The following is a 23149-nucleotide window of genomic DNA, read 5'->3' on the forward strand; positions in this document are numbered from 1 at the left end:
GTTATAGTTTAAGAAAACTGTCCTTATCTTCCACTTATTGTGATCGTCAGTATATAGGCAGTTGCTTGGTCTTTCTCATTAAATCCATCTTGCGTCATTTAGAAATCTTGATTATGAACCCTCGTTCTGTTAGCTTACTTGGAAGAAACTCAATGTGCTCAGCTCAAAACATCCCTAAAACCTTTTGCATTACCCAAAATACACCTCTTGTACTTGTGATAACATTTCAATGAATGTATAACACATTATTTTTCACATTTCATAAACTTTTCTGCAGGACCAACATTGTTGAAGCACATGTTCAAGTACATTCCCTTCTTAAATCTGAGTACTCACCAGAAGACATTAAAAATATTCTCAATATGGTGTCAATACCAGAACTGCAAGCTCAGCTTGATAACCTCTTGTAAGGCAGTCCTGAATCCATACATCCTATTATCTTCATCTTTCAGATACATTTCAATTGATTTTCCAAATGAACCTTCGATTTTGTAGACTGAAGAGTAGGACTTCATTTGTCTAAACAAATCTTAAGTCTATATATGACATTAAAGGGATTGTGAATTCTATAGGATTGCAACGTCTCAGCAGGAAAAATATAAGTGATTTTGCTGTTTCTGGAAAAATCAATAGAGAATGAAAATTGCACTTTTACTTCTTGAATTTTCTTCTACATATATTTTGTGTTCATCATTTGTTTAATTATCTTTGTTGCTTGGGAAATTGAAGAATGTTGTTCTAGGATATGGGGAAAATGTGTGAATAGCCATTTGTGATCTTGGATTCTTGGCGCTAACTTTTCTCATATTTGTATTCAAGCCTAAATTACTAGGCAACTAGTCATGTTTAGTTTTGAGGATTGCATGTTCTGGGAAATTTAGGCTGAGGTCCTCAACCTATGAAATTGAGCACCTGGGTCCTAAATCCATGCAGCACGGTGAATTTAAGTTTTTGACGGAGAAAAAGTCAATTGTTATTTATTTATTTATTTATTTATTTTGGCCAAAAAGCTGTTTACAAAAAAATTAATAATGCCAATTCCAAAATCCCAGCAACACCACGTTTTTTAGGGATGGCTGTAGGGTGAGGCTGGGGTGGTCATAACTGATATCATCCCATTGAGGATTTAAATAAATATAATCTTTAAAAATGCGATTTAAATTGAAAAATTTATAAAAATAAAATAAAATAAAGCTTAAATTATACTGTAAGCTAATCAAACATACTTTATATTTACACAATTTTCTAGTCTCATGTCATTTACATTTTCTGTATGTTACAACTTATATAAGCACTAACAAACATATTAATTTTCTTGAAATTCTTAATATAATAATTTTTGTGGTCTCTAAATTAATCTGAGGGTCTATTTACCTAGCTAAATGGAATAACATGGGAAAGTCTTCCACATATTTTTAAAATTTATCTTCCATAGTAAATATAATGTTTTCAAAAGTTGGGAAAGTTATATATTTGTTGAAAGTATTGGCAAATACAACGCATAAGGAAAAGTATATACCACCAAAATCAAGGTTTAGTTATGCAATTAAATTTTTAATACCGACTGTATTAACAATAGCAATATCATATGTGAAACTACAAATTATATTTTCGCAACAATATTATTTTTAATAAACATTAAAAAAAAAGAAGAAGAAAAATACTTTCTAGGACCAGTCTTAAAGGACACACTCGATAGGTTCAATTAAATGAATTATGTGATATCGCATTTAAGTTAGTCTATCATTTAATTTCAGACTGTTGTCACCTGAGCTAGTGCTTAACACTAATGATATTAAGGGGCCGTTTGAGCCCCATTATTTATAAATTATAATGAGATGAATAGTATTTTTTTGAAAAATGTGTGATTGAAAAGTTTTTGATTTACATGTAATATTATTTTATTGAAGATTGTGTGGTTAAAAGTAGGAGAGAAAAAATTTTAATTTAATATAATGAGAAATAATGAAACTCAAACGGGACTAAATAACATTACTCTTAAAAAAATACATTGCAAGGATAGTCAATTGGATTGGCTACCTACATAATTTAGTTGTTATCAAAAACAGATTTGCGACAAGATTGAAATGTACATGTATTAAATGCCTCAATCGAAAAGTGTTTAATCACGTGATGCTACTGATTTTGATATCCCACAAAGTCAATTTTGGCTTTACACAATGAAGATAAAATTAGTAAAAAAAGCTACCATTCCAATTTTAAGAAAATGGTAATTAGCACAAAACGTTTCTACTTTTTAAAGTTATTGTGCAAAACGTCTGTACCTTTCATTTTTTGACATTTTCACCCTGACATTCTACCTTTCATTACGCAAAAGGTCATTTTCATCCATTTTTGACGATTTAATTCTTCTATTTAAATAAAACAAAGACAAAAGAAAAGAAAAAGCAATGAACTAATTGTAATCGAAGTCCCAAATTTTCAAAAAATTACAAATGAGTTAAAAATATATTCTTAAAAATCAAAACTATTAAAAAAAAATTATTATTAACCCACCAAATTGGAGAACATTGAAATTTTGATAAAATTTTTAATTAAGTTTTTGTGGCACGAATTCTAATGCTCATTTTCCACCAAATTAGAGCAAATTTAAATGTTCAATTGAAATGGAGTCGAGGCATTAATTGGTTGATTTGAGACAAATTGATGAAGACCTATATATACATTTTGTTCACCATGATGAGTAGAAGAAAATGGTGGTGGTCCCTGTCTGTGGTTCTCAACGTCAGCGTTGAAATTTGGGATGAAAACTGCGTGGTTCTCTACCTTCAAACTGGAATGAGCTTGAATCTAATTTAAGTTGTTTCTTAACGATATGGGACCATGAAATTGCTCGCCGGGAGGAGTATTAGATGCCTATAATGGAGTTTGGCCATGGGTGTTGGAGATTTGGCCGGAATTGGTGTTGAAGTCTTGCGTGAAGACATGTTTTTAGGCCTGAATCTCATCTGATTTTGAAACTGTTATGGGCAATTTTTGGTATGGGATTGTAGAGTGGAATGATCTGGTACAACATGTAGCCATTCAATTAATTAAATCTTATTTAGCAATTATTTGCTTCGATGAGGGAAGCATTTTTCGGCGATTTAGACCGCGGTGTGTGGTGGGTTAAACTCTCAATAATTTAGGTGGTTGTGGGTTAAACTCACAGTAAAAATTAAGGTTTTTTTTTTTCATTTTTCAATTTTATTTTAAGAATATATTTTTAACTCATTAGTAATTTATTGAAAATATGGGACTTTGGTTGCAATTAGTTCATTTTTTTTCTTTTGTTTTGTTTTTGTTTTACTTCAATAGAAGGGTAAAATCGTAAAAAGTGAATGAAAATGACCTATTGTGTAATGAAAGATGGAAGGTAAGAGTGAAAAATATCAAAAAAATGAAAGTTAAGGACGTTTTGCACAATACCATTAAAAGGTAGGGACATTTTATATCAATTACCCATTAAGAAAACTATATTTCATATAATCCAAGCAAAGTAGTTGAAGAATACACCTTACTATCATTAATATATTGTTGTCTGAGAAATCGTTTTATTCTATAATGGACAATTTTAGTCATAGTAGAATGTGTTATTTTATAATAGTTACTAATTTTTTTTACCACAAACCTCTATAAATTAATAATTTTGGGATTAAGGAAATTTTTATTAATTTTGTCAGTATTAAATAATTAATTTACTAATAGCTTAATAATTTAGTAATGTATTTCTTATTTTCTATATATCTTACATTGTATTAAGTTTCTCACTACATAAACTAATAACTTATGTATTTATTAAACCAACTAAAATTCATGGATATATTTATTTTTCTCAAAAATAGATTGTACATTGTTCAACATCCTATATTATTCCATTTTATGAAGATTTAATCAAGTAAAAATTTTGATTTAAGTAAACAAGAGCCATACCATAACACATTCATCATATATAAACAATGGCTTCTCATCTCAAATGTAGTTGCATTGAATCCCATCATCATTATTATTATTATTATTATTATTATTATTATTTTATTTTAGTTTTTGTTTGTTTTGTTACAATATGAGAAAACAACACTAGAACCTTTTTAGGTTTGCGGCATATCATTTAGAAGCTCGTCATAAACTACAGATGAGACAAAAAATTGAATAAAGTCCACCCAAATTGAAAACATTAGGGCACTCCAGCCCAGAAATTTCGTTTGTCTTTTTTTTTTTTTTTTTGTTTATTTATTAGCCTGAACTCCACAACCATACAGTCATGTTGAAGAAGCTCTTATTGGACCGCTTTTTCTTGGCTATGTAAAGGTTATCAACAGGGGTGGAGCCCCATTAGATTTGCCCGCACTGAACTCCAGCCCAGAAATTTTGTTTGTCTTTTTTTTTTTCTGTTTATTTATTAGCCTGAACTCCACAACCATATAGTCATGTTGAAGAAGCTCTTATTGGACCGCTTTTTCTTGGCTATGTAAGGTTATCAATACCAGACCTAGGATAAAAATGCCAAATTCAATTCCTTCTCTTTTGTCAAGTTTGGGGGAAAATATATTTATTAGTTTTGCCGCTAGGGAAGAAGAATATTTCTCGAAATCGAAGCATACGAGTGAAAATGCCTTCATCATAAACAATACTTGAAATTGGGTAGTGAGAATTAGATAAGTTCAATTCAGTGTGCACATATTGTATTATTCTGTTAATTTCTGTATATACTTTGCATTTAGGAATTAATGTACATTATTCTACATGGATCATATTGGCTTATAAATCAATTAAGGCTTTAAATTGATGTATTGATGATCATGTAACATTCTTTGGTTTTAATACAAGGTTTAAAACCAGTTGCTAATAGCGTGGGAGATGAATCTGATGAGCTGATGAATTCTGGTGAAGAGCTTGAGACTTCAGCTAATGAATTAAGAATTCTAGAGATAAGAGACATCGTCTCTGCACCATTTTAGGAGGCCGTGAAACGAGCAACTTTCAGTACATCTTACTTAGGAATGAATTGTGTTCTTCAACGTGTGACTGATTTTTAAGTTCGTTTAGTAGTAGGAAGTTGATCGAGTTGTAAATGAGGTCTTGGGTTTGGCCGAGCAAAATATGCGGCCTGTTGTATAGGTATTGGCCCTGAGAGCTTGAAGGCATGCAATCTTGGCCTCGTTATTACAAAATTCAATGCAACAAAATGTTTAAGATTGACAGGTCATATATGTGACTTCTGATAAAATGTTGGAATAAATAATTGAAATTAAACATGTCATATTTACATAACACAGTCTATAATTCTCAGTTATACACTAAGGTCACAATCACATACTATCTTCCAACCCAAAGAGAAGCCCAATGCCCAATTGCCCAAAGCCCACAACCCGTTTACTTACCCAGGCCCTAACCCATTCCCCTAAAAAATTAATTAACCCGTTTTCCATTCATAATTCATCCATTCGAAAAAAATCAAAACCCTTCGTCCGTTCGTCATGTCTCTCTCTCGCCACTTCCTCTCTAGTCTCAATCGGCGCCGATCACTACCACTTGCAGTCCGACCTTTGTTGCTACTAGCTAGTAGCAGGCCCTACTGGCATCTCCTAGAATTTAGGTGCTCTAATCTCCCACTCTAGTCGACTATCGACTAGTCACTCATCTGACCCGTCGTCGCTCCTTAAACCGCCAACCGGAACCCGCTATTTTTCCAGCAATTAAAGGTAGCTAGCCAAACAAAAGAAGAAGCCAGAAGAAGGTGAAGTCCCAATTTCAATTTTCCACTAGTGTGGCAGTGTCGAGTGGTTTTGAATTATTTTTCCCTTATTTGTTGTTATTTCGATTTCTGTAAATTGTAATGATATGTATTTTTTTTTGGTCTTTTACATATGAAATGAAATTAGCACTTTGGACTTTGATTACTCAACGAGGCACGGACAGTAGACTTCAAGCTTCCAATGGACTGTGAAATTGTAAGTTCAAGTTACTTAAATTTTGGAAATATTATTAATTGCATTGTGAAATTGCGAGTTGGACGGTGAATTGATTATATGAAATTGTAAAATGTGAATTGCACTGGATTGATAGTATATGTTGGTATTGCACTGTGAATTCATTATTTGGAGTATTTTTTTATCATCACTAAATCCATGACCTTGTTATTTATTACGGAACTTTCTTTAAGCTTGTAGTAGAGAATCTTCCAATCACGTAGAACCATAACAACACTTATTAATTTCATCAAATCTGCTCCAATCCTATGCATTATGCATTTTTCTTCATCTTGAATATTATTAATAATCAAACTCAAGTACCTAGTGCAATATCTCTTAAGTGCAACATAATCATACTATAAGGTCCAAAAAATTATTGAGAACTTGGTGACAACACATTGTGACCATTATCAAGCATTTACATGAAATATAATTAATCCCATATACCTAGTGAGAGGATAAAAGCTTCACAATGTTGATGTGGTACGAAAATCTCAAAATTTTTATCTTGCCCGCTGAGGCGGGAGATCAAGATTGTTATATAAAAATAAGAAAATTATAGATCCTTATATTTCGGGGAAAATAAAATAAAATAATTCAAGATTATACTTTGAAGAGTTCTACTATCCAATTCTGACAAAGTTGAAGAAATCCAAATTTTCGACTCCATTGATCCTTGCGATGCCAATTGGCCACTATTCAACCTCAGAGCGAAAATGCGCCCAACTAACCGTCGTTGTCGACAATTGAAATGACGGTGCTATCAACGAATCTAACTTCTTCGGTGAAATGTGAAATTGGAGTAATTTTTTGTCATCACAAAATCCATGAACAAAAACCTTGACGTTTGGTGTCGAAAAAAGTTGCTCGCACTGAACTCAAATCCTGGCTCCTCCCCTGGATGAAATGACCATTAATACAATTAAAAAAATAAAATAATCGAAGTAAAATGTGATCACAATAGGTAGTGATTGTTGTGTGCGCGCCTTCTGTTTGGTGGATATTAAATTAGATTTTTGATAAAATTTAATGAAACGTTTGATTAAAAAATTGTGGATCTTCCGAATATATGATTAAAAATAATTATAAATATAAACTTTAACTTAGATAAAAATTTCAATTTAAGAATATGTTTGAACCCCATTTTTGGATAAAAATGCGTTTTGAAATAGTAAATTGATGGAGAATGTGTGACTAAAAAATAAGAAAATATTTTTTATTTGTATGTAATATTAATTTGTTGAAAAATTATGTGATTGAAAAGAAAGGAAAAAAATACATATATTTTAAAAATAATATGCGTCAAAGAAGGGCTGAATCCCTATAAAAAACTAGACATAATTGGTTACGTATAGTGAAAGTTACCAAATAATAGAATAATAAATGGTCATATGCAAGAGTTGTGGAAAAGTTACCTGCTTGGATCATGACAGATCATACATACATGATACACACACATACATTCGACGGCGTGGGTGTGGGGGTGGGCGTGGGGGGTTTAGTTGGTGGGTGGGGTTGTAGACGTGGACTGAAGGTCACGATTTGTCCCAATTGGATTGGTGAAATAAAGAAATCTCAATGATTGCCCATTGTATTCTAATATTAATCCCAAGACCTTCTTACCTAATACAAATCAAATCAAAATTACTGTAAATTGTCGGCCATTGACCGCCACTAATTTTGCCAATTCAATTTAATTATCGGTTCATAACAATTTGATATTACTCCACCCTCAAAAATTTAAGATATCTCTTGTCGTGAACATGACGCATTTCCGCTTTTAACTTTTTCAATTCAAAATACTAAACACAAGTTTTAAAAATTCGAATACCGACTTACTTTCGAGTTGCTCATATTAGTAAATTTTCGGAAAGAAACGAGTTCACAAGCTATCTCTCGAACCACGTAAGAAAGAAGAAAGTTTTCGAGAGCCATAAAACCACCATCACAATTTTTTACAAGATAAAAGCAGTAAGAAATTTTTTTAAAACATTGTCATTTCATATTTTATTTCGTCAACCACCTAAGTTGTGGTTATCGCTTATCATTTTGCCTTGACTCTCTGTTTCTCTTTTTAAAAATCAATTAAAATCTATGCATAACTCTCTCTCTCTCTCTCTCTCTCTCTCTCTCTCTATGCATCATTCCATCGCAGCATCATAATTCATCATTATCAGCATCATCGTTTATGTCAATTTTTTACTTTTTATTTTTATAAAATCAGTACCTCAAAATCTCTTCCCATTTCCATTTTCCAGTTCTTTCCATTCCCATTCGTATGTAAATTTTTTTTAGTTGTACCATTTTTTTTTTTTTTTGTTAAAATTGTTGAGTGTAATCTGAGTTTTGATAACTTTTTGATAGAAAAGAAGCTTCTTAATTTAGTAATATAGATATTGACATTGAGATTTGTGAAAAAAAATAAATCTTGAGGGTTCTTGATTTTTAATATTTAATTTTCTTGGAGAATGCTAAGTTTAAAGACGATTTGTGGTGATGATGGGGTTTAGGAAATGGGAACAAAGGTGAAAAAAATTTGCATTCAAATTAGATGCTGGAGTGATTGAATCCCGAGCCAAGGCTCGGGAAAGGCAAACAATGAACCCTACAACTATGGCGGATGCTTTGGAAAATGTACAACCACCACCTCTTTCTCCTCCTCCTATTTTGCCACCTCCGGATGGATTTATGCAGAAATTCCGACTCTATGCAACACAATCGGTATTAACTTTTTTGCCATTTCTTATTTCTTAAAGTTCGAATGGGTCAGCATGCTTTGCCTGGATTCTTGTACTAACTTGGAGTACAAAATCTCCTGTTTTAAGGCTTTATATAGATTAAATTGCGCTGATATTTAATGCTAATGCTGATTATGCTTAAATTTTTGCCATCACGTTCTTTATTAATTGGCAGCAATTTTATTAATTTGGCCTTTTAAAGTTAATTCTAGATTATTTGGGTTTTGATATGTCTCTATATTCCATGGAATAAAAATTATGATCAACTGCATGATGGCTAGATTTTGACAATTTAGTAGAAGATATATGAGGTTACACGCTCGAGTGTAGGCTTTCAAACATTTATCTTACTCAACTGCCATCAGCTGGAGCTTAGTTTAATAAGTAAAAAATTATGTCATATCCTCCACGTGCTCAGAATTCTTTGAATGTTACCTTAGGAGTTTCAGCATTAATCATGTCCTTATGCACTTCAGAAAATGTGATGCGTTCACTCATTGCGATGTAATGTTGTATTTGTACCTGAGATTTTCAATCAAATGAATCAATCAATCCCCTACTTCAGGGACATCTGTGTTAGGTAGGCCTAGGGATCACTCATTCTTTTGATTTATTGGTTGATTTGGCTGGCATCTCCTGCATATCTGTGAGGCCCTTTTTACAAGTTTGCTGCTGGAAGTCCCTAGAGATGAAGGTCTCATGTTCTCATTAGCTTTTATGTCTGTGATTGTCACCTTGCACTGCAAAAGAATTGGGGTATACTTCTAATTATTATGGAGAAACAATTGGATCGTATCTTCTTATACTCTACATAAATTTTAGTCTGTGCATGCATATAGAAGTATCTTACATCGACAACCTTCTCTGTGTTATTAACAGTTTTCACAATTTGTTGATTGCAGAAATTCTATATGGTCGGAAGGGACAAAAGTAGAACATACTGGAAAGTGTTAAAAATTGATAGGACAGAACCCGCTGAGCTTAACATTCGTGAAGATCCTGCCACATACACAGAAAGGGAATGCTCTGACCTATTGAGAAGGATACACGAGGGAAACAGGGTTACGGGAGGACTTAAGTTTGTTACTTCTTGTTATGGCATCGTTGGTACGTATAAATTGAGGGTCACTTCTTTACCATTCATAAGATGGGCTGCTAATCTTGCTTGTGTTCTTGTTACTCTCTTTTCCAGGATTCATTAAATTTCTAGGGCCCTATTACATGCTACTTATTACAAAAAGAAGGCAGATCGGTTCAATTTGCGGTCACAATGTCTATGCTATCTCTAAAAGTGAGATAATTCCCCTTCTGAATTCTGTTGTCACATCCAGCATGGTTAATTACAAGAATGAGAACAGGTTGTTCCCTCTCGCTTAATTTAATCTCTTTCAGAATGAAGTTGCTTTATTCTTTAAGTTCCCAAATATCGTCTTTCAGTCCCTATTCTCCGACATAGGGTTCCATACATAGAGAAGAATAAAATGCTAGACTATTCAGCAAACTTCAGCTGAGATTTTTCAGTTTGACCATTTGTTTTCCTCTACATCCCATCTTCCTTGAATTTTGATTTTCTATAATGAGCTAGAGAGCTAAAAATGAATATGGTAGTCTTAGACCTTAAAATGTTAATTTTCTTTACTAATGACTGCTTTTCGATTTTAATGGTTTTATAGATACAAGAAGCTCTTGTGCATGGTGGATCTGACGAAGGACTTCTATTTTAGTTACTCCTACCATGTGATGAGGAGTCTTCAGAAGAACATGTGTGATAATGAAACGGGACAAGTCCTGTATGAAACCATGTTTGTGTGGAATGAGTTTCTTACTCGTGGAATACACAATACTCTTCAGAATACTGTTTGGACCGTTGCATTAGTCTATGGATTTTTTAAGCAGGTAAGATTCCTTAGCTGCGTAAATGACAAAGATTTTCTTTGCCTGAGTTATCAGGTGTGATTTATTGATTCTAGTCTTTGACTTTGATTATTCTAAATATTAGTGTCTATATATTGGTGGCTATGCACTTGTAGCAAGCATTTAAAATTTGATGGCTTGTTGATTTCTTTATGCATGGGAATCCAGGCTACACTTTCTATATCAGGGCATGATTTCAAGCTGACTTTAATTGCCAGGCGTTCACGGCACTATGCTGGTACCAGGTCTGTATTTAAACAGTAATTTGATGAACATCTGGATTTATGTTGTTTGTTAATATCTCAACTTGAAGTTTCATTCTTTTTCCAAAGCATTGTAACATTGTACATGGACTCTATCTATAAAACAATGTTGAAGAATCCAAACCCCTACCATTGGGTTTAGGTGGAGGTCTACAAACTCTGCCCAGACTGACTTTGGTGGGGGTTTCTGGCAAAGAAATAAATAAAGAAATTAAAAACTTGCCCACATGCTACTTTTATCTCTCTCAGATGGGAACTTATCTATGTAACAGGCTTAGAAAGGGAATTCATCAATGTATTTATATAACTAGCTAAAAAACTCATACATTCAAGCATATATTTGCATCAAACTGTAGGGTTAGTGGTCTTTAATGTTTTTATTTCCTGTGTTTCAAATTGAATTGGAACCCTTCCTTACCTGAGGCGTTTCAAGGAATTGGCTTGCTGCCTATGATAGACAGTTTTTGTCCTTACTCTGAAGTACTCTCAATTGAAGTCACTCTGCTCCCCTATCAAAAATAGAAAAACAATTTCACATTTCTCACTTTCCTTACCCACTGTATGTTGTTCTGGACCAACCATTAAACCACCGCCATCAGTAGCAATTTGTCCACCAACAACCAATGAAACTATAGCTTCCATCATCGCAATAAAACCTTGTAATATGAACACCAGTTATATCATTACCTTGTATATAACACCTGAAACCCTCGCCTGTTGGATAACAAATCCATCTTACTGCAACCGATTAACTTGTACCCCCTAAATCCAGTTCCACTCAAAAGCAGCTAGAAGATCTCAAATGGTTGTCATGTGACGGAATAAATACTGGACCTCAACATTGGATATAAAAACATCTTATTGTGACGTGAATACCAAATGGAGACCAATGCTATTACAGGCCACATCTTAATCTTCCAAAATAGGAGGTTGGAAATGGAGGTTTCCCAAGCAGATTCTTCTTTCTTCTTATTATTATTTTTTTATATTTTTCTTTCTCCTGGAGGTTGTGGAATATCTTTCGATGGTATTTTGTATTTGTTCAATTATACTATTTTGTTATAGCAGTGGCGATGCTATTTTGTTTAGTTATACTTCTGGCCTTAGTTTTGAGTTGTTATGGCGTGGGGAAGATTGGAGAGAGATAGAGATGGGGAGAAGGAAGGAGTTGGGTTAGTTTCTTTTTCTCTATAATCTCTTTTCTTTTGAAGTAATCCATACCACTTGAACAAAAGAAAAATGGAAAGCTGTAAATGAAAGCCTTACCTGAAACTAGGCCGTGCAAATTGAAATGGAGGGGATTCTTGATTTCTAGTTGTCTGCTTTCTGTATCCAGTGATGGTGTAACACATTGGCCATGGATGATTATTTATAGAGTTCTTATCTACGTCACAGGTAATTCTCACTGACTTGTCATAAAGTCTTATTGTGATAAGAACCTTTATATTTACGGTAAGAACTGATTCCATGGACCTCAACGAGTTGTTTCTAAACATAATAAGAGGAGATAGGTGGTACAAATGGTCCTTTTAAATCACTCCTTTGATTTGGAAATTCTGGGGTTGCTTAGGCTTAATAAATGAAAAGCATGGATATATGGATATGCTAACATCAGGGAAGCATGTTTGAGGTTCGGTCTTAGGACTCTTATTTGTATCCTGAAATTGAGGAGTTAGGATAAAAAAAATTGCTTGCGATATGGGCTTTTTGGCAAGTGGGTGCATATTAAATAAGGTGGTAGATGTTTGAATTGGGATTTGCTCCTAGCAGGGGGTTTGCTCCACTTGGAGAGGACACTCAATCACTTGATTTATATTTTTCAGACCCTTAAGAAGGAAGCATGCACTAGCTGGTTAGGTGATGGAGAAGAAGTATGAGGAGAGGGGAGGGAGATCTTTGTCTTCAATTCACACCCTATAATCCAATTGGAAGCTTTGAATCTAGAAGGCACGTTTGAAAAACTCAATTCTACTAAATAAAAATGAGCTGGATGGTTAAATTGAGCATACCAGGAGATTTCTGGACTACAACAGTTACTTTATAGGACTTAAATCAAATACCACTGAAATCTTTCTAAAGAAAAAAACCTAGAGAACTAAAATCCAAAAAATGCAAAAATGAGTCAAAATATATAAAATGCTACAATAGACGATTATTGGCCTGCATCAGTATATATCATATTTAAAGAGGTGATTTGGTGGTCTTGACATTCCACCTTCGTCTATGCTTGGAGTTTAGAAATTAGCTACCAGGCTTGCTCAAGTAGGAGGAGCAGGCGGACAGCTGCATTTCATGGTTCTTCAACTGAACCTCCACCTACTTTCCTTCAAACAAAAAAAAAAAAAAAAAGGAGGAGAAAAAGGGAATTCCTAACTTGGTATTCTTTTGTAAACTCTTCATGTGGGAGGCCTAAATATATATAGCCTATGTTTGGCCTCAATTTTTCCAAAAAATTATTTTTCTAAAACTTATTTTCAACCACACATTCTCCCATAAAATAATTTTACATGTAAACCAAAAACTTTTCTTTATTTTTAAGTCAAACATTCTATGACAAAACAGTATTCCAAAATACATTTTGACCTATAAATGGGGCTCAAACAGGGGGATAGACATACGTGTACTAATTCATGTCTTAGAAGGGTAGAGTTACATTGAAGCATAGTAATCTGGAGAAATTGCTGCTGTAAGTCGGATTATCATTGTTATTTTCTTCACTTTTATGTTGCATCATTCACCTCATGTGTTGTCTTTGCCCTGTCGTTGGATGCTTTTGGCTGAGCTTTCTTCACCCCTTTCTCACTGTTGCACATATGATACATGAGATTTTTGCCTACATTGTAGATATCTAAAACGAGGGATCAACGAGAAGGGCAGAGTTGCCAATGATGTTGAGACTGAGCAGATTGTATTTAAGGATGTTCCAGTAGGGTTCCCTATGCAGATTAGTTCTGTTGTCCAAAATCGTGGGTCGATCCCTCTATTCTGGTCACAGGAAACTTCACGCCTAAATCTTAAGCCTGATATTATATGTATGTTATATCAATTCCAACTCCTCCTTATGTTGTGGCTAAAGAACTCTAATCTGATTTTCATTTCTGTATTTCATAACTGGTGCTTATTTTCCAGTGTCAAAGAGGGACCATAATTATGAGGCTACAAGACTTCATTTCAAAAATCTTGCCAAGCGATATGGGAACCCTATTATCATTTTAAATTTGATTAAGGTGAGAGGGATTTTATCTTGACTTTTTGACTCAAGGGTGTTATGGTGAATTTGTCAACTCCATTTTTGTTACATGTTGAATTTGTTGAAGTGTATAATATATAGGAACTGAATTTTGTTATCAACAGACAAATGAAAAGAAGCCTCGAGAATCCATTCTTCGTACTGAGTTTGCTAATGCTATCGAAGCTATTAATAAGGATCTCTCAGAGGAGAATCGTCTTAAATTCCTCCACTGGGATTTCCACAAACATTCTCGGAGGTATCTAATGTTTTATCCTTTAAGACATGCTGCTTTTGTAGAAGGCCTGACTAGTCTTTATTTTTTAACTATTTTCCTCAGTAAAGCTACAAATGTTCTTCTTCTCTTGGGAAAGGTGGCTGCATATGCATTAACTCTTACAGGTTTCTTCTATAGTCAATTAACACCAGCCTTGCAATCAGAGGGATGTCTAGGATGGCCCTCTTTTGAGTGAGTTTGTTCACCACTATCCTTTTTTTAACTGCATTAAAATCATTGTACTTGGCTTTTCATCTTGTTTTAAGCATGTTTACGTTCTTACTTTACTGGGTAGTCATCCCTCATTATGTTAGACATTGTTTAAGATATAAAATATAAATAAACACCTCTACTCTCTCTAACAACTTAAGTTTTTAAATGAGGTGATTCAATATGGTGCTAGAACTCACAAAGGTCCAAAGTTCAATTCTTAGTGCAACCCAAAGTGTGAAAATTACATGTATAAGTCTTAAGTGAAAAAAATGAATCCGTCATTCTCATTAGGAGCTTGTAGAAGATAAAAAATTTGAAAAAAATAAATTCCTTCCTCTCTAACAGCTTAAGATTTTAGTTGGGATAGTTCAATAGAAATGGTGTATGTTTATAAGCCCTTTGGTCAATATGATCTTGGCATATTAGTTTTAAGACTATTTTAAGAACTAAAGAAAGCTTATAAGGTGCTAGGATATTTATTGGAGTATTTTACCACGTCAGCATCATGTCTAATCTAGAGTTAGGACAACCGGCGGATATCATAGGTTGTTCCTACCTCTGGGACTTGATGCAAATCGATTATGCAAGTAAAAACAATGCTTCTCTATATTTTGATGAATGTTCTTACTCTTTTGCTGATTGTTTCATAATTGTTTTTCAAATGCCCAAAAGTTATAGTCAGTTAGTTCCTAATACTCTCTACCACGAGAAGTCAAATGTTGATCTTTTCCAATGGAGAGAGAAAATTCTTTTTGTATGGATTATACTTGATTATTTGATTCATAGAGGACGGACATACTGAAATTTGTGGATACATCTTTTCCAACATTGCATTTTGGGTGTTAGTAATTGCTGCTGTGTAAGTTCATAATGATATGAAGGAAGTTCACAATCGTTTTATGCACAGTAATGTTGCTACTCCTGATAAGTCCGCCACAAGATATTGCAACAGCAAATGCAAAAACCATCTCTATGATGAGAATGAGGATTCTGATAAAACAGATAGACAGACTAGCGAAGGCAATACTGTTTCTAATGGCAATTTTTCTGTCAAACCTCCACTGTTCCAAAAGGGAGTGCTGAGGACAAACTGCATAGACTGTTTGGATCGCACTAATGTGGCACAATATGCATATGGCTTGGCTGCTTTGGGATATCAGTTGCATGCCCTTGGAGTAACAACATCTGCCAAGATAGACCTTGATGATCCTTTGGCTGATGAATTGATGGCTTTTTACGAGAAAATGGGTGATACCCTTGCACATCAGTATGGTGGTTCGGCTGCTCACAACAAGGTAAGCTAATGTGTAATCGCCTTCTAATATTGGGTAGACTGACTGGATTTATTATTTCATCATTTCCTTGCTAACAGGCATATGTAGGATTAGTTTGACATAAAATCAGAAGCTATTTTCTTGCAAATTGGAATATCTGATTGCAGATGTTCTGATGGTCTTATATTCAATTCTCTGAAAAGTTATGTTACATCTGGAAAACATTGGTATTAATTATAGAACTGTAAAATCAAGTTGATTTCACTCTCTACCAATACTGTTTCATGTGATATTGAGCGGTCAGCTGCAGCATTTTTCTACTTTATAGATATTTATTTTATGTATTTGCTATAACTTTGTGTCAAAACAATTTTGTAAAGCCATTGCATGCCCCCTTTATTGTGTGGAAGTGCCAGAATCATTCTTTCATCTGTCCTTCAACTAGTCGAGACATCTTAAGTAACTGTTATGCTTTTAAAATAATATTTATTTATGAGATTGATACCATGTCTTAACTGAAGATAGCTCCAGATAAAACCCATAGAATGTGATTTGAGTCAACTTTTAGTAGGGTTTGTCTTCAGTCTGATCTGATTTGAGTCAACTTTTAGTAGGGTTTGTCTTCAGTCTGATCATTTTTTTGTTACAAGCATGTGTTTTGGTTGACACTTCAATTAATTTGTTATAGATTTTCTCTGCGAGAAGGGGTCAGTGGAGAGCTGCAATCCAGTCCCAGGAATTTTTTCGAACTCTACAGCGATATTATAGCAATGCTTACATGGATGTGGAGAAGCAAAATGCCATCAATGTGTAAGTTGGTAGTGGTTATGATCTTACATGCTTGAAATTTTTAATATGGTCATAGGTGATATGGGTAGTCAAGATGAATTTAGGAGACATTATAGGAACATTCTGTCTGCCAGACACTTTATCTTGCTCTTGATGTGCTTCACTAGCATTGAGAGAGTGTTGATATCTCTTCCTTCTCAAAGATTTTTGTTACTTTTCTGGACAACGTCCAGTATAATTTTTGAGGTGATGGAATGATCTATTCACTTAAACTGACAGTTCAATTGATAATATTTGGGCAGGTTTTTGGGGCATTTTCAACCTCAACCAGGTAAAGCTGATGTATGGGAGCTGGATTCTGACCAGCATTCCAATGTGGGAAGGAATGGGCAGTCAAAAAGTGATGAAAATGGAAGGTAACACTTATTTTTATCATACGGGGAATTAACCTAGTTCGTGGATGCTTTTGGACTTTGTTCTTCCTTCTGGTCTTTGAATTTTAAGTTTGTTTGATGGCATAAAAATTTACATAGGATCCTTAGATATATTCAAATCAGACTGAGATGGGATTACCTATTAATCGTTCAAGATGTACTTCTTGCATTGTTGTTGTGGGAAAATTTGAATGCTATATTTTTTTAACTGCTGCATGATATTAATGTGGTCGCGCACCTTTGTAAGCTCTGGTAAATTTTGCTCTGTTTTGTATGTTTAGGTCATTATTTAAAAGGTCATGGTCAGATGGGAACATTCTTTGTGAAAGTGACTCGCCCATGTCCACCTCGAACGTCAATAAGGATTTCCCAAGTTCTGACTTTTCTAGCAAGTCAAAAGGAGGAAGCAAAATGCTTTCTGAATCATCACCAGAAATATCAACTTGCGAAAGTGATTTAACATATTCTAGGTGCTTTACTTTCCAGCTTCTGTATATTCAATTTTACTTTTTTACAAGGCTGAACTGCTCCTTTATATTATTGAACGTGATGCATTAATACTTATAGCTCTTTTCTTTGGTTGGAGGGATTGTACAAAAAATGGGAGATATGATTTTTCTCCAAAAGACACCTATTTCCTTTCCGTCATTTGTATTTATTGTATATTGTATGTGCAGTTATTCAGGGTTTTCTTCACACTTTTGCCCAATTGGGATACACAATTTATGTCTACTTGATGTTTATTATTCTGTGATTCCAATTAAAATCTTGATCATATCTGTCCAGTTTGTTGGCTTTGACCTAGGATCGTAGACATGATTTTTTCTGATTATGTTTAGATAGAATTTGAAGATGAAGAGATATTAGGTGTTACTTTTGCTTTATGCTTGAGAGTGATATTTAACTTTTACATTGACCATCATTTAATGTGATTCAGTAAAACAACATTCATAATTCGAAGGTGATGTATATTCTGGTGGGTGCATTTATATTGACCAGATCATTTTTGATATCATCAGAATTTTCTGATACGAACTCAACTCCACTGTCCGATTTATCAAATAAACATGGCTGGCTCTTTCTTTGTTTTAATGGGGGATGAGCATTTTTATTAAGAAGTATGAGATGATGACCCTTTTTTTCCTGAGAAGTAATTAAATATTTTACTAATCACGAATAATAAACAGGAAATGTATTATCAATTTATACAAGAAAAAAACGACATAAAGTTGCCAACTCGTCTATACGAGTAGTAGCTGCAGTATTAAACCAATTATACAAGGTCAAAATGATTCTTTGATATGCTCTGTAGTCCTTGAATGATCGTCAAAACAGCGGCTGTTTCTCTCCCTCCACACACACCTGACGATGCATCTTGGAATGAGATCCCATTCAAGCTTGCTATCCTTATTACGAAATTTTCTCTGCCGTGCTTTCAACACATCCTCCATACACCGCGGAGAAACCCAAACCATGTGTTAATAAGCTAGAATATCAATCCACAGGAAACGAGCAACGTTACAGTGAAAGAACAAATGGTCAATCGTATCCCATTTCCTTCTACACATATAACATCACTCCATAATATAAAATCCCCTTATTCGGAGGTTATCCACCGTTATCACCTATCCTTTCACAACCGTCCATAGGAAAAATGTCACCCGAGGGAGCAGTTTACATTTACATAGCATCTTCCAGGGAAATGAGCTCTATGCAAGTCTGAATAAGGACCTAAAAGAAGTACCAACTGAGAAAATATCATCCCGTGCCAAACTCCACCTGCTACAATCACCTTCTCCTACCCTAATGTGTGCCTCATACGAGGAGGTCAGGAGTATCGCATAATCATCTAACTCCCAGTCCTACAAACCCCTCCAAAACTCAATGTTCCAGCTGATATTCCCATTATGTATATGTAGAACTTCATTCATCATAGCCGATGGCAGTAGAGCAATATGATAAAGAGAAGGAAACTCCACTCTTAACGACCGGTTTCCACACCAACAGTCTTTCCAAAATTTGATAGTATTGTCATTCTCCACCACAAATGTCAATCTATCCTAGAAGTCTCTCCGCTCTTGTTGAATATACTTCCACAAACTCACCCCATAAGAATTGCGACCCTCAATTGAGCACCATTCTCCCTCCATAACACCATATTTCGCCTCTATAATTTCTCTCCAAAAGTTCTCCCTCTCCATGGCAAATCTCCACAATCACTTACCCAACAAAGCCTTATTAAACACTAGAGATGATGACCCTTGCAAGATCATGATTTTCAAACATCATCTCTCTTTCAAGTAGTTTAAAGGTTTTGAACCTGTTCCACTGATTGTATACCTTCTTTACTGGAAACTGTTCTATTTTATTCTATTTGTAACTTCCTTCATTATCCTTGTGATTTCTTGTACAATATGTGGATTTTGTTTAGTTGAAGCAGAGGTGGAATTCTCGCCTTTAAATAAGCAGGTTAGACAATGAATGATGATCACTTAAGGAAAAATATTGTTACTTTAATGGGTAAGAACTTAATATTCACTGTGGAAACAGATAATCTTAATCTGAAATATTAGATTTTGGTAATTAATTTCTAGTATTTTCTAATTTTGATATATAAAGGAACAACTTCAGAAAAAATTCACTATCTATTTATCTATATATCTATCTTATCATGGGTATTTATTGTATGTTGTATGTGCAGTTATTCTGCCTAAAGGAGATAAATTTGTTTGCAAAAAGGAGTCCATTTAAGAAAAATGAATTCCTCTGGCTCATCTTCCTCATTTTTTTTTATTCTGTGTTATAGATATGCTCCTTCAATGCCTGCTAGGGTTCTTTTTGCTGAAATGCAAAAAGACAGATGCCTCGAACATGAGCATGGAGACACTATCGACAGCTCAAACTTCGTTGACTTAGATTGGCTTTCTTCTTCTGGAAATTCATGTGAGGATGAGTTGTTGGAAAGGTAGTTCTTCTACTGATATTTATTTGATTTTATTAAGTGTAACTACTGAACGGATTTAAAACCATAGTGCTAAAAGGATGCTTGTTTGTTGTAACTGAAGGAGTTCCTAATTTTCAATCATTTGACTTATCCCTTACTTATATAGGATTGGTTAAAAGGGTCCTTTTCTTCATGGAAAGTTTTGTTAAGAAAATGAAGAATGTAATTTTGTTGCCCGTGATTTATCTTTCCTGAGCGTTTCTAGTTAATCTTGTCTAATTGCTAATTTTTACATGTTTCAGCCATGTTTTTCCGTCGAGTCTCAGTTGTATATCTTACCTCTGTCACTCATCCTTCATTAATAATTTGATCCTTCATTAATAATTTGTTCCTCTTACACTTGTCTCATTGCTAATCTTTACGTCTGTTTCGGATTTTTTTTATTTTTTTATTTTATTTTATTTTTTTTTTGAGTCTCATTTGTATATCTTACCTCTGTTGCTCATCCTTCATTAATAATGTTCCTCTTACACTTGTTACTTGTGGATTTGGTGATGTGTAATTGCTTAACCCGGGTAGAAAGCACAAGTTCTCTCTTTTCACATTCCTTGAGCTTTCATAAATAATAAGGTCCTTTCCGAATGCACCAAAGGGTTTTGAAATAATTTCTGTGAATTGTTAACCCTGGTTGATGAAGATGTTTGTGAAATGATATGATCTCTTGGCTCTTTTAACTACTTATCACTAAATGTGTTCCAATTGGAATCTTTCACTGGATGGCGGATGCATAATTATTTTGTGCTTAACTACGATATAATGTTAATTAGGTGATGACTAGGACTTAAACTCAGCTTGATTATCTCCTTAAGATGGAATTGGGAATTGATTATCCTTCCTGTCTATTATACCAATCAGTATTAGATCATGCTCGACATTATAATAACTTCTTTTCTTATCTAATATTGTCAAGTGCCTCTCCAATCCAACTTACCTTACATGCCACACATGTATTACGCTCTACCTTGAGACATCTTTATTTAAATTTTCCTTGTTGGATTCAAACACGCTACTGTTTTTAAATTAGAGAAAAAACTCTTCTATTGTTAGTAAGAACGCATACTTCAACATTGACTACCGTGTCTTGCTTTATTTATTATATGGTCATTCTGGCCTTCAATTCAGATGGTGTTGGTAATATACTATTACAAATTCTGATGGTATTCTAACTAGCTGTTCCTTTTGTTGTATCTAACTCTTGGGTTATGTACGGACCTAAATTCCTTTTTAGGAACTTCTTTTGGGTTGTCAGGGCCAGGGGTGGGGGTTTGCAGGAGTTGGTGAATGAGGATGGATTAGTTTGAGTTTCAAGGAAGCTAAAGTTCTCTACTTTTTCTTCATTGATTAGGACAATGCTCACAGCCTCCCCAATTGCGATGCTTTCATCAGAAAATATTGCCAATGAAATTGTAGGCGATACAACCCCATCTACCAGTGAATGCGGATCTAGCACAAGGGTAAGTATCATTTTTCCATATCATTCTGTTTCAATTCTCCCACTATAAATTGTAATGCATACGCAGTCCATGCAGAAGTTTTATTGTGGAAGGGTAAATACAATGGTCACACTTGTCAGTATTAAGCTTTATTCTCGTAATGCATCATTCAGATAATTCCATTAGTTTTATTGAACTGCAAGTAATTTAGTAAATGTATAAGCAAATAAAATTCTAATAGAGGTTGGAGCATACATCCATGAGAGATTAGACATGAGCCTGTTGTGATTTCGTATACCTGCACGTGCTTATATAGTTTGCATGTTTCTCATTTTATAATATTTATTGTCTGCTTACTGTGAATAATATTTTGTATTAAACATTGTGATTTTAGTTTGTCAAGTATCTCAAAATCGTAAGTTATTCTTATGCTTGCTATTGCCATCTCTCTCTCTCTCTCCAGCTAAATCTTCCATGTCCACCTCTTTGAATGAAGTCTGAATGTGCTATCTTGTCGCACTTTTTTACATCTGGGATCCCTTAATATGAATCCTGATTAACCTACAACTGCAAAGTATGAGAGCATACGGGTACAAAAAGCAGATTTGTGCAACATTTTCCATCGTAAAATTTTAAAATCTATTTTCTTCAATGATAGACAATGTTGCCATTTTCCTGTTTCTTCATAACCTCACCAACAATTTAAGCCCCTGTTTGATGGCCATTATTGAGAGAAAAAATAAAAAAATTGATGTTTTGAATAGTAATTTTTTTGAGGATGTGTGGTTATAAAGTAGGAAAAAATTTTGGATTTACATGTAAAATATTTTATTTTATGAATGTGTGGTTGAAAATTAGTATGAAAATTAAAGAGTTTTGTTTTAAATGGAGACAAATAGTGGCTAAATGCATTTGTAGCTTGTGCTTGAGATTATGGCACAACATATCTTGTATTAACAACTAACAAATTGGCGTGTTACTACAGAAACTAAATGTGTACTTGTTTTCTTTCTGACAATTATTTTTCATAATCATATGGATGGGTCCTACACTATACTTTCAGGGAAGGCCAACTGGAAATGACTTGGCGTACGATGAAGGCCATAACTATGAGGTCCTCGAGGAATATTCAGATAGTTTTGTGCATTGGGTGAATTATGGAGAGACTCTTTCTCATTGAGGTTTTGTTTCGCTTCCCTGCACATTTAGCATTTCATCTCCAGATATTCTTATGGCAGCCATCCAGAGAGGGAGGACGCTTGTGTTACGGAGAAATTATGGACGAGGAGAAACGAAATATGATGTACCAGCATTCTTTTTGTTTGTTATTTTCTAAGGAGAGCCATGCTCTTGACCTCCAATGTGATTTGTTCGATCTCAAAAACCTCGGTCAGAGCTTGATTTACTAGCATGGAGTAAAAGCCAACGTGTTTAACATTCTTTTCGGAGTTCTTTTTATTTTTTGTACTATTTTCCTTGTTATCAATTGATGGATTCTAGGTTCCCGTTTTCTTTTGTAAATACATGTAAGAATTAATCTCCGGGAGCTCCAATCTTTGTAGTAATAGTTCATTGATTCTTTACATCCATGCTGTGGTTTTAACTT

The 23149-nt window shown here is 34.2% G+C and overlaps 2 protein-coding genes across 5 annotated transcripts in view; both read left to right on the top strand.

The window, feature by feature from the left end:
• The window catches only part of LOC111404216 (conserved oligomeric Golgi complex subunit 3), a 17935-nt gene extending 17272 nt beyond the window's left edge, over positions 1 to 663 (top strand). For both annotated transcript variants that reach the window (XM_023032999.1, XM_023032998.1), the window contains exon 25: positions 278 to 663. In XM_023032999.1, the coding sequence (XP_022888767.1) occupies positions 278 to 410 (133 nt within the window). In that variant the 3' untranslated portion in view covers positions 411 to 663. The remainder of the gene's footprint in view (positions 1 to 277) is intronic.
• A 7386-nt stretch (positions 664 to 8049) lies between these two features.
• On the top strand, positions 8050 to 23149 carry LOC111404218 (phosphoinositide phosphatase SAC4-like). 3 transcript variants are annotated; one of them, XM_023033001.1, is made up of 16 exons: positions 8055 to 8696; positions 9616 to 9820; positions 9906 to 10071; positions 10387 to 10609; positions 10796 to 10872; positions 13735 to 13922; positions 14020 to 14117; positions 14245 to 14378; positions 14460 to 14588; positions 15517 to 15904; positions 16572 to 16693; positions 16975 to 17088; positions 17388 to 17576; positions 19913 to 20071; positions 21456 to 21564; positions 22607 to 23149. In XM_023033001.1, exons 1-16 carry the CDS (start codon positions 8574 to 8576, stop codon positions 22721 to 22723), a joined length of 2541 nt encoding a protein of 846 aa, XP_022888769.1. In that variant the 5' UTR covers positions 8055 to 8573; the 3' UTR covers positions 22724 to 23149. The 3 variants fall into 3 exon arrangements, with proteins under 3 accessions (XP_022888770.1, XP_022888768.1, XP_022888769.1); XM_023033000.1 differs by having other exon boundaries at positions 8052 to 8696; positions 14245 to 14588; XM_023033002.1 differs by lacking the exon at positions 22607 to 23149 and having other exon boundaries at positions 8050 to 8696; positions 14245 to 14588; positions 21339 to 21457.

The sequence above is a fragment of the Olea europaea genome, chromosome 11 (assembly GCF_002742605.1).
Source record: "Olea europaea var. sylvestris chromosome 11, O_europaea_v1, whole genome shotgun sequence".
Taxonomy (NCBI): Eukaryota; Viridiplantae; Streptophyta; class Magnoliopsida; order Lamiales; family Oleaceae; genus Olea; species Olea europaea.